The following is a 16,370-nucleotide window of genomic DNA, read 5'->3' as shown; positions in this document are numbered from 1 at the left end:
AAATTTACCAACGAAATTTCTCTCGTCCGCGTCCCGCAAACTCCTTTATCTTGACGTACTTTGTTTCGCTCCATGTCATACGTACAAACAGATAAATATATCTGCCCCAAACTTTTTGTACCTTGAATATAGTTCGTTAAAAAAGTGGTGAAAAAAATGCAGGACCGTTTTGTATGACGTTGAAAAAGAACGAACTAAAGTCGAGTCAAACAACATTTTTTGGGTTCGATCAACCGAGAATTTCGTGTGGTAAATATTTAGAAGTGCAACTTTACCGAAACATGGTGGTAGCATTTTTTTTCGTGTCGACTGTTTTCATTGGTCACCACAAATGATATTTCTTCGCTCGGCCCATTACTGTCATAGCCTTCTGCCTTTTTATTAATACTTATTTCTTGATCCATTTCCCATTGTGTTTTACCTTTGCGCTCTCTAATGCGATTTTTCACATAAAAAACCATAGTATTCTCGCCAGGGACGAATGAAATTTGGGGCTCGGTCAGTGATGGATCCCCGATTAATAAATTGCTTGTAATTTCATTCGCCAAAAGATAAGTTGAAAAAATGTATTTACAATTTCTAATTGATAATTCTTCCAAAAATTTAAGGTCGTTGCAATTTAGACACCCATAAAATACGACCCTACGGGCATGAGCTTGAACGAAAATCTATTGAAAAATGGACTTTTTTCGTAATTTCAGTAAATAATAAATAATGACGAAGCGAGGGAGGTTTTACGACGTGAAAAAGGGCCTCGGAGTACGAGACGCCGAGCGAACAGACGAATCGACGCGAAAATAGTTGAACTCTGGGTAGAGGTGCATGGATACACATAAATTTGTAGAATGCTAGAGTACACGAGGAGCAGCAGGTTTAATGACCTTCCAGCAGGTGCTAGGATCGATGGGCTTGCAACTCCGTGTATCCTCGCGTCCGTACGGCACCGTTTGCACCCGTGGTTGCTCCTCGCGGAAAAGAGGGGCGAGGTTCTCCGTTCCACTTTTCGGTGTCGTCTGAGTTTCGATCTCTCTCTCTCTCTCTTGCTCTCTTTCCATTAAACGTGAACGAGAGAGAAAGAGAGAGAAATCGGCGATAGCGGAGAGCAAGCACGAGGACGATGCACTAGTCTCTCTGTTGAGACATTGGCGTGATTTTCTACCGTGGTAGAAAAGATTCGAGAGAGGGTAGCAGAACGAAGAGGGAGAGGTGCAGACCCAGATCACGCGAGCTCGGTCAACGGGGAAATAAAATCAAAATAATTGCCTCTCGGATGATCTACCGACGATGCATCCTCGTGTAATGGACTTTGATAACTACCAACTCTCTCCTCGTCTCCGCGCATAGTTAGGCCAAACTCCAATTTTATCTGTACAGGGTGAGCCTTTCGTTCGAAGGACCCCTCGAGTATTTTGAAACTTCGAGAATTTTTCGAGTCCGAAAGTTCGAAGAGCAGCACGATTTAAAATTCCACTATGAGTAGAAACTGCCCAAAAGTAATGGAATTCGATTTTTGGGTCTTTTTTTTCGACAGAAGTTTACAATTGTTTAAATTCTTGGTTCCAATTAAATTTTACCTTTCGAAGCTTGAGTTTGGAATTCAGCATTTTCGATTTACGTCCCCCCGGAAGTGCCAGGATTTCGCGGATTTCACACTTCACAATTTGCGTCGGAGCTTCACATTCGAATTTTTGACTTTTCTATTTTCGATGCTGTACCGAAGGTCACTGCTGACGCATCCGAAAGCATCGATCGCTGAAATAGATGATCAAAAGTTTAAGCACAAAGTTCAAAAAATATTCTCATTTCAAGTGCAACGATTGAGATCGCGTTCCCAACCCAATCGATACCGAACCGTTTTAATATCGCGAATGAATAAATTGCAATTCGTGTTACACACAGTTTGGAAATATTTATAATTTCAAGTAATGCTTGTTACACCTGATACGATATTGATGTTCGAGCAGTTTTCGAACATTTTTTTGAAAGATTCGAACCTCAAGAGAGTTTCTTTTTCATCGAGCAATAAAACATTCCTTTGCTGTGTCGAGGCCACTTTTCAGAGCTCGCACTTGTCGGTAGTTGTTATATAAAACCTCCAACCGTCTGCCTCTGTGTACGAGGCTTGAATTTTGAGAAAAATTAGAGCTTCGATAAAAGTTGGGATTCGTGGTAAAGAAATTGCAACAAAAATGGAAAAACCTTGAAGCTCTCTCCGAAATTTTTCGATGTTCTCGCATTTTGATAAAAATTAAAATCTACAATTGACATTTTTTGTACAAGTTCGGAAATTATCGACGTTTTTTTCGAGCTTGAAGTTGGCTATTACACAAATCAAATGCATCGATCACTAGGACTTTAAAATAGTGAGAACGACGATTGCAATTTTTTTTAAACAAACCAATCGATTTTGTTTACAATTTGAAACGGCTCCATTTCACTAGTTTTTGCTCAATTATATTTTAACGACTGTTTCGTCTGAAGATTATGTGCGAGCACGACAGATTCTGAGTCGAGCCTCGTTACCCTCTTACGTGACATTTGTCTGTAAAACATTCGCACATGATTCAACACCGATAAAGATTTTCTGGTTTGCTCTGCTCATTTCTCCATCCTTTCCTGTCGGTGTCTAGTTCCTTTACTATCCTGCCCTCCACACGACGTTGAGAAAAAAGGGAGAGAAATTAGAGTCAAAAAAACGACAAAAAATGCAAGAACCCTAATGAATTATGCTACGAAATAAAATTTCGGCAGAATCAAAATAAACGGTTCCGTAATTTTAAGCCCTGATGGAAAAAGGTACGAGGAAGTGAGTTTCGTTCTCACCCTGTATTACGGAGCATCGATAGCGGTGGTAATTAATATTGTTCGGAGGCCAAAGTCGGTTGGAGAATGTCGATAACTCCGAGAGGCTAATTGAGCTGGCCCAATTTCGAGAGGACTGAAAAGATAGAAAAAGGAGTATTGACGAACTCACTGAACTTTTCGTATCTTCACTTTATCAATAGTTTTTTCTAATCTATTTTAGGAACGAGCATTGCTCAATGACCCAAGGCATTTCTCGCTGCAATGCTCGCTATACATAAATGCGAGTACACAAACATGATTTTCTTTATTTTTTCGTGTTTTTCTTTTTTATTTTTTTATTTTCCATCGATAAAACTTGTTCTGATTTCGTAATAAAATTTCGATTTGCGACGCTTGAAGGAAGTTTTTTTTAAATTTTCATTCCCGCGTCACAATTCATTCCATTTCGAGAGATCTTAAGCCCGCTCATCAGATCTACTTTTAAATGGCTTTTATACTCGTGCTTTGAAACGCACACACGCACGATGAAACTTTTTCTTATATGCTACGGTTTTCTATCACTCGGTGATCTTTAATTGAGCTTTAAATCGCTTGCTGTGTTGTTATTTGGCGAGAAAATAATCTGCGGTACGGTCGATACTTGACAATCGAAATTTGCAGCCACTCGCCCTCGTAACTCTCTCTCAAACATCGCAATCCCTAAAATATTATGCGTTTTGTGTTGAAAATCGATCGACAGAAAAAAAAAGGAAAAATCGAGTGGTTTCTCAGTAAGCAGAAAAATTGGGATCACCCTTCGTGCTGTGTCGCATTGGCAGTACTTCTTCGTGACAGTGAAGAATGAACATTATTGATTGTGTAAAAATTGATCGTTTTGGACGTTTTTAAAAATTCTGATTTTTGTGAATATTGACTGTTTCTTATCTCGGTAAAAATCTATCGGTTATTTTTATGAAAATCGAAGGATTTTTATTTTTGTAAATATCGAGAGTTTTCGGTTTTTATGAAAATTGAACGGTTCTTATCATCGAGTAGCTCAATCAAATCGTTGGTGTTGCTTCGATAGAACGTTTTTAGCTCTGCAGTTTCCACTCATGGCGAGCTGAGCCCGAAAATATATTTTTTCGTGATTTTTCACAGTGAGCCAAATTTTCGTCGATTGACGAATCAAGAAAACTTTATCAATTTTAATTACTCATTGAATTATTCAATATTTGAGGATTCGATTCGAAGACAGTTTTGCAGATGTTCGGACTTCGTTTTTGTACATTTTGTTCTTTGTATTTTCGACGAATTTTCGGATTTCTATCGATTTTTCGATTCGAAAAGTCATACATTTCAAAATTTCGATTACAAAACTCCATATCACTTGGTGTATTGAAATTTCCGCGAAATCCGAGCAGACTCGATCAGGAATTTGATGATTATGCATTGTTAAACAACGAGAATACGACAATTTTTTCCCGATAATTTATAACATTGTCAATTTATGCTTCATTTTTCTAGCATCATTTCACATTACGTGAAGCGATTTGAAAGCAAAAGTTGATATAATTATGAAAATATATCTTTCAATAGATAAATAATGATTAAAAGATTATTTCTGTACCGCCAACACAAGCTAAAATAATGGGTAAAAATATAATTAATAAAGATGGTGAAAGAATCGCTACATTGGAATCGTAATTATTCTCAGACTTGGTTGGACTAAATTATTTATCACATGCAGCGACCTCGATCGTGAACTCTTGAAGTTTTAAATATCGAGGTCGAATATAAGATCGTTTTTGAATTCCGTGCCGACAGAATTACTCGCTTGAAATTTATCGCACTTTTCCAAAATGTTGACATCTTCTTTGTTGTTTTTATCGCGTTTCGTTTTGTGCGAATGATTGCTGACGTTATTTTGTATTTTGTCGATTTGGATGCCATCGCTTTTTCGATTTTCCGACAATTTGTCCCGGTTCAAAATCGGCTTTACGCTGTCGTGAATTCCCTCATCCGGGCCATTGTCTTTTGGATGATTTATTCGATATTTCTCACGATCCTCAGTCTCGGAATTTTCGCTCTCGCTCATACGACGCTCATGCGCGCGTTTCTTGTTTCTCAATTTTCGTTGATTCTTTTTCCGCTGACCAAGGATACTGGAGTTGGATCTGTAATTTAATCGAGAACAAAAACTCATGAGAAACAATTAATCTTAATTCATCGAGCTTTTACAAATTCTTTCGATGTTAATCATTAAAAACTTTGAAACGATTGAACCAAAAACTTTTTGAAAATTTGATTATCATATGAAAATTATCTTTATTTCACATGGACGAATTCCAATAATTGATTCTCTTAACCGTTGATCGAGTATTCTTTATTTCGAAATTGTAGGGATTAGAAAATTGACTCGCCTGTATAATTGCCGGGAAACAACATCGTTGAATCGAACGGATTTTTTGAAACTCGAACAATCCGACTCAGAATTAACGTCTTGAATCGAGTCATAATGAAAATCGACGGAAGATATGTGTCCAGTAGTTTCGTCGATGCTGGACTCAGAAACAGAGCGTGAGAATGTGCTACGTCGTGATTTTAAAATCCCCTTAGAAACGCTGCCGTTGCTGCTCGGTAAATCGTCGCCACTGCTCTCCGAAACTGATCGAAATTTCGACAAACCGTGTTTCCTCTCTTTTTTTCTCGAAGACATGTCCAGTCTCTGATGATCGTCATCGTCGTCCGAATCTAAATTATTCGATTGAATGTTGATCACGATATCTTCACCTTCGGCGATCACTTCGACCGTTTTATCCCGATCGCTCTGTGGCTCCACCTGAAATAGGAAGGTGCAAAGTGTATTTTTCATCAAAATTGATTATTCTATTAATTTTTTGTTAACGGAATGGTTCAGAAATTTTCTTAGTGAGTTTCTTGGATTTCCTACAAATTGGCAAGTACTGAAATTTTGACTGAACGAAACAATGGGCATGAAGCCACTTGCAATGAATCTTCAGCAGGAAAAATAATGAATAAAAACGTACCATGAGCTGTTCGAATTTATTGGTGAGAGACATTTTGGAAGATAAATCTTTAGCTTCCATGAATTCTTCATCCAAGCCGACCCAGTATCTTTCAAGGGAGTTGGTATCTTTTAGATTGATAGTAAAAACGACATTGTTGTCCCAGGGTTCGACAGTGACAGTTTTCGAGGCGACGGATTCCTCATGAATTTTCAAGCACAGCGCATAATAAACAGGAAAAAATCCTGCACCGACCGATGTGAGAACGATGTGAATACCGGAATTAAAATCGAGCACCCGATAGTCGATGGATTGTGAATCGACGTTTTTAACGTTTATCGTGATGGCTAAATTGTCGTCGAAAATGTTGCAAACAAATGGCGGCAGTGTATACTTGATATTGGGATTAAGGAATGACTCGTTCGAGTTTGGGTAATTGCTAGTCCGTAAAGCAGTGTTTTGGGGAGAATTATTCGTTGGATCAATTTCACTCAACACCACGACACGCGATTGAGATTCATCCACGGATGACTCTTGTGAAACAGAGTCTTCGTTGTCGTTAGAGATTGCCTCATCACCGAGACTCGCCAGAGGACTTCCATGATCACTTTCCACTCCGCTGTCCCGCATTTCGGCAAGTGATATATTTTTCCTTACAACTGGTAATGTGACAGTCAACTTCTTGTTTTTCGAATCGAACTTGGCGTTTCCTGCATCAGCGTTGACACAATAAGGCAGAGGAAGTTCCAGCGAGTATTTCGCTGGCTTTTCACTTTTAAGAGAGAGCGAACGTTCCTGAACGTCCAGAGACGCGTCGCTCGCACTTTTCAACAATGGCAAATCGATTTCAATTACCAGGCTCTTTGGAATTGCTGCATTTATCTTTGCGTCTACACAGTCTCGGAAATCCTGAAGGTCAATGTCACTCTGATGCTTTATCATAAACTTCGGCACGCTGTAAACTGAATTTTCATCCTTTTTGCTCTGCTTCTCGCTCCTGTAATATGTTGACTTTGGAGCTGCTCGGTGCTGCTTATCTTCCATTTGTTTTGGAATTCTGCTTTCGTCATAACTTGACATCAACTTTTCGTAAACCTCTGGATCTATGTCCAGTGGCGTTTCCGCTGGTTTTTCACTTGCTTTCCTAATCACTGTTGGTTGACTCAAGCCCTTGAATGTCATTTTTGGAAATTTCATATTTTTTCTGTCCAACTTCACCTGCAAGTTAGAATGACGGTGTTTCGTTGATTTTCATTCCGCTTTGTCTACTCAAATACATTGCGGTTGAACAAATTGATCTCAAATTAAGATTTGAGATCTGTCTGAATAAAAATTTCCAACAAAAATATATAAAGCACTGTTAACACTTTTTTTTAAATTGATATTTCAATTTCAGACAAAATATAAGACAAGTGGTATTAATTTTTTTTATTTAATTTTCTACTTAATATGAAATCTACATTATTAAATTTCTCTGAGCTCTGTAGGACAATATATGACTTTATTTTCAAGTCACAAATTTCCCAGAAGGCATTGAAAAATTTTAAAGTTATAATAATTAATTTTTTCCAGAAGTAGAATTTTTTGGAGTGGTAGAAAATTTTGTGGGAGGTAATTTTTGAAGATTGAAAACCAGACTGTCGGGTTTTTGCTCAATTTGGCAAAGTCGAAATTAATGATTATCTTGAAAAAATATTCAACATGTGACAACAATATTATTGTCATAAATGGAATGTAAATATTTGTTTATTTACGTCGTGCGAGTTCGATATTTTTGAGTTCGGAAATGATACGAGAATTTTTATACAATGAATGATAATCGATAAATTAGACGATACCATGCAAAAAAAAAAAAGAAATCTCTTTTTTCATAGCGAATATTTTTTTTTGTATGCAATCCAAAAGGTAATGAACAAAGAAACGTTTATGTAGTGAAGAGGATTGAGGTTAACGGTTTTCGGTTCCGATTATTTCCGTTCGTGTCTCCATCTCTTACTCCAAAAGATGTTAACAGAATTCGTAGTAACTGACCTTATGATTGGATTCGACGCCATCCAAAGCAGTGTTATTGACGATTTTAGCGAAACTAGGATTTTTGGAAGCGAGATATAGAGTATCGGGATGAAAAACGACATCGAAAACGGTGCATCGAAGACGTTTTTTGTCGTAATCTTCGCGGGGTGGTGCGAGGCTGTACGGTATTGACCATCGAAGTCCCCGATTGCCATCAGAAAAAGATGGTTGACTGGATGGTTTACCGACTTTTTCACTTTTGCTGATATTAACAAAGCACTTTTTATCGCCGTTCAAGCTAGTTTTAATGACGTAACCGGGCTCCGGATTAACGAACGTAACGTCAACGCCCCGTTGTTTTTCCAATTGAGTTATTTCTTGTTCGTACAATTTACGATTTTCCGGATTCGACACTTCTTCCGCGTATTCAATTAGCAATTTTCGAAATTCTTCCTTTTTCATGCACTCCGTGAAACTGTCCAACTCCTCTTTCGTAACGTCCAAATCTTCCCAATTCTTTTTTCGCGTATCGTAACCGTCCATCTTTTTTTAACGAAATATACTTGCACTCTTGTGTTTACAAATAAAAACTCGGTGCTTCACTTCACTACTACGAAGCAACGTAGTAATCCAACCAGCTGCGCATGGTCCATAAATATATTTCTTCTGTACGTACGATATTACTGGATGGAACAATCTCGAAACTAAGACTTCGGGGCATTCGCCAACAGCATTGGAACGAGACACAAAACTATCAGAGTCCTCCACAAGAGCGAGCAGTAAAGAGAGATGAAAAACTAGTGTCCACGTGGGCCAATGCCCCTTCGAACCGAAGCGAAACAGCAGCATCAGCCGGCCGGTCGCGTCCATCTCGCGGTGACCCTCGCAACTAACTTTACCGGTAACTCGAATTTTACATTCACGAAATCGATTAATCATTTTTTCCCAGCAATTTTCCTTTTTTCACCAAAATTTTTGCACATTCTCGGTCAACAAAAAATCGACCTCAACCAAATTTTTCAAATAACGAAGACGAAAATAAAATGGTTGAAAAAAATGATCGAATTTCTTCGAGCGTTACATCATTTTGTTGGCTTTTCTGAAGACGCGCCAACGAAAAAATTACTAAAAAATATATTCATCAGGATATACAAAGAATTTTCAAGTTTTTCAAGATTCGCTCCTCAGATGGGAAAAATAAAAAAATCCGTAAAGAATTTCCACCTTTTAAAAACGTTTCGCATCCGGTTTTCACTTTACGATCTTTCCTCTCAAAAAAGTCTTAAAAAAGTCTTAAAAAAAAACTGTTTCTTTAACTTTTCGAAAAAGAAAAAAAAAACAATTTTTCGAGTCGGAAAGAGGATCGAAGGGCATCGAAGCCCGCCGGGTGGTTTTCGTAAGCATGTGGGGAGCGTTGGAACGCGTGGTTAAAAGTCTCTGACCCACTGACATTCTCTTCAGTAACGCGCCAGCCGCGAACTCTATGTGACAAGCGTGGCATTAATCTGCTGTGCCAATTTCCAATCGCGCGCTAAATTCGTTATCGAGTATTTTCAATTATTTTTATTTTATTTCAATGAGATTGAGTGACGAAAAACAGTTGGATAATACAGTAATAAAAAATGCGTCGGAGTCGCGGTATCGCATCGACTTTTATCGCGTTCATTACCATCGCATTCGTTGTTCTCGTTTCGAGAGAAACGACCGAACCCACGGAAGATAACCGTGATTATTTGAACGTCGTTGAAATTCAAACTGAGCCAGCAACAACGAGCAGAACGCAGGTTTCGTATCGAAGGATTTCGCCGAAATTTTATTCGCTCAAATTTTCATTCGCCTAATTACGAGTGCTCGTGGATCGAAGCACAAAAAAGTGCGACTCGTCGATTGCAATTCGTCGAATTCCAACTTTTTTCTTCTCACGTCATCATCCCACTTGAATTGACCCTTAGTGTCGATCTGGGGTCAGGTCGAGCCCAACATTTTTTTCTCACATGAGTAGCATTTACAGATGAGCATCTCATTATTAAGGAGTTTCGGTACAGAAGTCAAAATATTAAGAAATTGATGAAATTTGGTGATAATGTTCTTCAACATCAAGTGCGAAAAGTCAAATGTTTTCAAAATTTTCTTCTACTTAGTTATCGAGTAATTACGCATTAAAGCAGATTTCTCATGCCCGGAATGTATACCTATATATATGGAAACGCTATGCTTATACACGTAAACTTTAGTGATCAATTACTCTATAACTGTGTAGAAGAAAAATCTTAATTGTGTCGTCAAATTTGGCACTAAAGAATATGTTCACCAAATTTTATAAAATTCTGAACTTTTTGAATTTTTTAATTTTTTTAGCATGGATTAGCATGGCAACATTGTATCGCCTGTACCGAAACTCCTTAAAACCTCCAATATTAAGAAATCGTTGTCCCCTCTGTAAAAGTAGGGAGCATAGCCAACTTGATACTCCAAAATAAATAGACTTTTTGGAACGGTTGCAAAGTAGACCATTTTTCCCTTAAAGCATGTACCCTTGTCTGTAAAACTCTGTAAGGATTTTTTTCAAAACTCAAAATTTAATTTTCTACGAGAGATTTAACCGAAAAAGTGCTTTTTACGCGCACTATCAACTTTGAGCACGTTTTTGAACAAGGAGATAAGATTTTTTGGAAATCCGACTTTGCAGCCTTGAAGTTGGATCAATTCACTGCAAAAAGTGACTAAACCTTTTATTCCGAAAAGCGCATAGTTACCGAGGTATTCGATGTCAAAAATGACCTGGGGTCAAAGTGACCCCACGTGCACGAAATGTCTCGCTGCGCGAAGGTGTGCACACTAAGGGTTAAGCTTCTTTTTCCTTCCGGTCGCCGAATTTCCTCGAATTATTTGAATCAGGAACGGAAAATTCTCGAAGAAAAATGTTCGAAAACAGGAACACTTCCATTCGCTTTTGACAACGCAAAGTCTCCGAGTCTGTTGAAAAAACTTATTCCGTCATTCACGTTTTTATGAATGAGACCTTGATTTGACAATGAGCAATGAGAAGCGTTTAATCCCGCGAGGATGTACTTTCAGTCGAGTCGTTGAGGCCTTTCGCAATGAACTCCGCACGTGCGGAATCGAAAATCTGTTCAGTGACCCTGACACAACTTTGTTTTCGTTCGAGTCCCAATGCTCGTCTCAAAATTGAGATTCGACGTCGGCTCTAACGACACGAAGAATAACGAGGATCCGATGAGGGGCAAGGATGGGAAGTTAGCGAATGAAAAAAACAAACGTTAAAATCGATAGGATGGGAGCTGAGAAATGTTTACAGTAGAGGCAACGATGCAGAGCACGTAGTTAGGAGTGAAAGTGTTTTTCTGGGACGTTAACCGCAACGTGCGAATGCACCAGAAATTTTCTCACGTTTCAAATAATTCAGCACTGCTGATTCTGTAATCCTCGATTTTGCATTTTTTGCCTTTGATATTTCTTAATTATTGATTCGTTTCGAGGCTGAAAGCAACCACATTTTTGCTGCCCACGAGGTACAAACAGGGTCTGAGAAACTGATGCCGATTATTTTTGCCTACAAAAAATCATTCATGGACGTCGAATATTGAGAAAGAACTCGAATGATTTTTTGAACAAATAGTCGAACGACTGCGAATGTGAAAACTCGTTTCTGGAGCGATTAAGGTAACTCCTGTACTGCACGCTAGTCAAATGAGTGCTAAATTTTCAAAACGCTTTTAGACCAAGTTCAACCTACCGATTAAACTTATTGTTAGTAGATATGTATTCAAGCATGTCTTATTAACGTGAAAAAATATTTAAAATGATAGTTTTGCAAAACTATCAACTGACCGATGCAAATTTCCATGATGACACATTTTCACAGCTATTTTTCAAATAATCATCTGTATTTTTAAACCGATTTTATTGCACCAAGTCTCATTTTGTTCCTCAACCGATCCTCTGCGAATTCACCACGTGGATTTTCCTTTAAACTCATTCCTGAGAGAAATTACGAATGAAAAAGTTTTTTCGCTCAATGAACAATTAGCTGCAACAGTGAAACGATCAAGTTAAAAAAACAACAACACGGTCGATTCATAGAGGACTAGTTGACGAACAAAATGAGACTTGTTGCAATAAAATCGATGAAAAAGCGCAGATAATTATTTGAAAAATACCAGTGAAAATGCGTCAGCGTGGACATTTGCATTTATCAGTTGATGCTTTTGCAAAACTAGCGTTTTTAATATTTTTACATCTTCATGAGATATGATGCAATACAAGTCCACTAACAATAGATTTAATCGGTACGTTAAACTTGGTCTAAAAGCGTTTTGAAAATTTAGCACTCATTTGACTAGCATGCAGTACAAGAGATACCTTAATTATTTCATACGTTTGTATAAACTTTGTTAATATAGACGCAAAGATACGTGACTCCATCCCTCGCTGAGCTCAGGGGTCGTGGAGACTTGCCAGCAACGAATGACCACGTGCTGATGTTGACGAGAGTCCCAGGCGCGGGTGCAGAACTGTTGGTACTTTTGTTGCAGCGTCTCCAGGGTTTCAACGCGTTCAAGCACATCCGTCTGCCTCCCGGCGACGACGGGTTGCTTTCGACTTTGCAACAGGTAAATAAAAATGTAAATGGAACAGTAAAAAGTGCCGAATTAGGATGAGCGTGGCTCGTCAATATTTTCTTTTGGGTTTAAACGACTGCGATCGAAGCTCTCCTCAATTAGTTTTGCTTTTAGACCGAGTGGCTCGAAATATCTCGAAAAGTCAATAAATTGTGGCCGGCGGAAAAAGCGTGCGCATACATAAAACGCGAAGATTATTTCGCAATCCCGATTAAATTCTACCGGATTTTGAGCAGCTCGGGTCGTTGCCTTTTTAATTCGTCGAACTGCTGGACGTGAAAATATAATAAAACCGGTTCGAGCCAACGTTCGCCGAGCGATGATCGGTTTTTTCAGAATTGCATTATAAATGAAAATGTCCAGGAAATCATTTGGAGATTTAAAATGATTTTTTAAAGCGATTATTTATATCGTTGGACTACCATTGAAGCAACGCGTCGGTTCATCAACGATTCCAAGAGAATTATTAATAATTACCCAACCGCTCGTTAAGCTCACTCGTTTATTCAAATCTCAATATTTTTTAAAACGCTTAACACACATTTACACACCAACTTAATTCCTTTCAACGAGGGTTTGCTGTCGAATAAATTTCATTTGCATAGTTCAACGAAAATCAACCGTGACGAAATATTTTTAAAGGCTTGTGGAAAAAAGAATTTATTTCTTCGTTCCAGTCCACTATGGCACAGCAATTTGTACACGAAGCAAATCGCACGCTTTTTCAGTCACAAAAAGTGTCAAAATTCATCGAAATTGTGTTTGAAAAATTGCGTATAAAAAAAATATTTTTTTCTCTATGAGAATGTTCACAAACGAGTGATTTCTTGAATGAAATTCTCTCTCCCTTTTGCAGCAGTCGCTTTGATTCGTAACGAGATTCATCAAACGCAAATAAAAGTAAAAAAATATTTTCATGGCCCGTCGAGCTGTGAAAAATCTGAAAGGATCGTTCGAGTATGCGTGCGATGCTGCGGTACACGTTTTGCTCTCGGTGAAAGGAAAGGAATGACCGCGGCAATTGCATAACAGTTTCGGTGTTGGTGGACAAGCTTAGTCGTCGTAATTCTTCTCTGTCGCGTCTATCGAAATGCGTACGCGATCAAAGATGTGCTTTGACCTCGAATATTCCTCCGGAATTGAACGTAAATTCTTTCTGTTCAATTAATTCAAATATATTTACTGTTACTAAGCTGAGTGACGAAATAGAAAAATGCAAAAACATTATTATTCTCTTTGGACTTCATAAATTTCAAGTTAAATTGAATAAAGTGGAGTTTTGTTTTTCAAGTTTTCGCGAATCTGGTCCATTTCCAGGAAATACCATTTGGTTGGCTGAACAGCAACTTTTCCTCATTACAATTCTGCCAAAAAAAGGAAGCACGTCGTTCGTTAAATTCTGAATGAAATTTTTCGATTTATTAATTCAAAATTGGGCATTTTTTTAATGTGCAATAAAAATGATTTTTAAACATTTCTACCGAAGGTTAAAAAGGATGAAATTTGTGAAAAATGTTTATTTTTTCGATCAATTCGTGCTTCTCTCGTTTCGATTTGCGGAAGTTTGAAACGAGGAATTTCATTCCGAGATTCAATAAAATTCGAGTAATTCACGCGAGTTAGAAAATAACTTTATTTTCAATGAATCGAAAAGTCAATTTGAAGATCGTACGACGAAATGAAGCGAAGTTCTATTCACGGTTCGAGTTCGTTCCGGCCAAGGTCACGGGATAATCGTGCTCGTAGATTTAATCTCGTGACATTTACAGTAAAGATGCACCACAGGCACTAGCGATGCAACAGTTCAATCTTTGCATTACGTGTCCGGAGAGCAAAAGAAAGTCCTGTAAATGCCGTGAGAACGATTTCATGATGTTTTCAAAGTTCTAACATTTCGCTAGGAGTTGCTGGTCGAGGAAATAATAAGTATAATACGCCAGGAAGCGATCCCGCTGAGTTTCGACGGTGACTTGAGATTCCTCAATTTTTCGGCATTCGCGCGTCAGGCACCGGCGTTTGTATCCGTGGTACGTGACCCGATGGATCCGAAGCTTTTGCACGGGTGAGCAGCCTCGTGATTCCATTTCATTTTTGTGCATTTTTCGATTCGATGCCTTTACATGCTTTACACATTCATCAGGTACAAGAAAGGCGAATTTTCGCGTGTTTACCGGGGATCGATATCACATTTTTGTGGACAGGATTCTCGTTGTACGTGAGTATCGTCGATTCGTCGTTTATTTTTTTTTTTTTTTCAAAAGAGACAAACAATTTCTTCTTTTTCAATACGAATTATGATGAAAAATCTTCAGACTAGATGGAAAAGAAAAGAAAAAAGAGAAAAACATATCCTAACGAGTTTCGAAGCATCGTTTTTAATCCCACCAACACTTATTCAAACTGCTCCTTTTTTTCTATCTGCGACGATAAAGAAACTTGTGACGTTGAAAAAAGATTGTCCAACCCACTGAAAGTCAGGTTCGTCCTTTTCCCTCTGGCTGTTTACGAAGCTCGGAAAAAAATACTTTTTTTCTTTCACTTGTAGAAAAAGGAATAACAAATGGGCATTGAAACGTGCCATGGACAACGTATCACGATGGTATCGTGTCGTTGGAATTCTCGATCATATCGACCTTACCCTCGAGGCACTCAAACGGGAATTTCCATATTTTTTCAACGGTGCGATGCGATTGTACAAAGAAATCCGTAAGTTTCAATCAGTTTTATTGAAACTGTTGATATAAACCGGTTCCAATTATTTTACGTTAAAACTAAACCGACGAATCTATCACTGCGAATAACGATTCAGATTTATCGACACAGTCTCATTTACAAAGCTCTTTTATTCGAATTTTACACTTATTCTCGTATTACAATGGCAAAATTTTACGTTGATCGATCAGTGTTCAATTTTTATATATTTAAAAAAGAAAAACAGATTCCCAAATTTGCGGATCACAGATTTCATTGATGCCCACAGCATTTCGACGAAGCTTACATTTCAACGATATACCTACGCACACGAACAGGAAGCCAGAGAATTTTTCCAAATGAATTTAGTGGATTTTTCAAGCAGGACTTATAAACATCTTTGAACGAAAGTGTTAACAGAGAAATTATTTGAATTTGTCACACGATATTCGTTTATAGATTTTTAATTAACATTTGAAGCATCTTCTACTTTCTTTTTTTTTTTACTAATCAGTATATTAAGGTATTTAGAAATATTTATTCTGAATTTACGAACTTTTGTAATTTATGATTTTTGCAATATCGATGAAAACAGGGCCAAAAGAAAAATCATCGAGGTATCGGAGTTTGTCGATAAAGCCATCGGCGAGGAGGAGGCTCGAGGTGATTTACAAAACTGAGATTGAATTTTACGAGTGGCTGAAAATGCGACTCCTAAATGGCACTTCCGACAATGGATGATTACTAAACTGTGAATACGAGATTTCAAGACTAAATCCTGTCGCGACAGAATTTGACTGACATCGAAATCCCCACCAAAAAATAGACTGGATGAGAGCAAAACATTGCTGGATCAAAACGAATTCGAGTGCAACGAATCATCCAATTTTTTTACGGTGTTTCACGTCACAACAGATTTACTCGAGTGACAATACTTGAAACGAGGCCTTTGAACTTGAAAAATGTGAGTGAATGAGAAAAAAAATTGTTTCTGTGTAAGAAAGTGATTCTATAATTTTTCTGCTACTTTTCTGATTCCATCGAATGTCTGATACGTCAATTATGAATTCAAAAATTCTGTTTTATCGACTCACGATACACGAAACGAAAAAAATACCGAGCATCGATCGTAATATTCGCCGCTGCCATATCATTCGAGAAATTGCTACGAGCTGGCGCTGTGACTGGTTTTCGAGGCTGCAAAACACTC

The 16,370-nt window shown here is 38.0% G+C and overlaps 2 protein-coding genes across 3 annotated transcripts; one reads left to right on the top strand and one right to left on the bottom strand.

The window, feature by feature from the left end:
* Nucleotides 1-2,979: 2,979 nt before the first annotated feature.
* Nucleotides 2,980-8,501, bottom strand: Nop17l (Nop17 like). The gene is made up of 4 exons (XM_043414198.1): nt 7,845-8,501; nt 5,835-7,031; nt 5,208-5,626; nt 2,980-4,961 (listed from the first exon to the last, which is right to left on the bottom strand). Exons 1-4 carry the CDS (start codon nt 8,367-8,369, stop codon nt 4,562-4,564), a joined length of 2,541 nt encoding a protein of 846 aa, XP_043270133.1. The 5' UTR covers nt 8,370-8,501; the 3' UTR covers nt 2,980-4,561.
* An 805-nt stretch (nt 8,502-9,306) lies between these two features.
* On the top strand, nt 9,307-16,133 carry LOC122407520 (uronyl 2-sulfotransferase-like). Of its 2 annotated transcripts, none has more exons than XM_043413799.1 (6): nt 9,307-9,610; nt 12,251-12,460; nt 14,371-14,496; nt 14,610-14,680; nt 15,015-15,175; nt 15,756-16,133. In XM_043413799.1, exons 1-6 carry the CDS (start codon nt 9,449-9,451, stop codon nt 15,899-15,901), a joined length of 876 nt encoding a protein of 291 aa, XP_043269734.1. In that variant the 5' UTR covers nt 9,307-9,448; the 3' UTR covers nt 15,902-16,133. The 2 variants fall into 2 exon arrangements, with proteins under 2 accessions (XP_043269734.1, XP_043269733.1); XM_043413798.1 differs by having other exon boundaries at nt 14,371-14,531; nt 14,610-14,684.
* The last annotated feature ends 237 nt before the right edge of the window (nt 16,134-16,370 follow it).

The sequence above is a fragment of the Venturia canescens genome, chromosome 3 (assembly GCF_019457755.1).
Source record: "Venturia canescens isolate UGA chromosome 3, ASM1945775v1, whole genome shotgun sequence".
Lineage (NCBI taxonomy): Eukaryota > Metazoa > Arthropoda > Insecta > Hymenoptera > Ichneumonidae > Venturia > Venturia canescens.
This window is presented reverse-complemented; position numbering and strand designations above follow the sequence as displayed.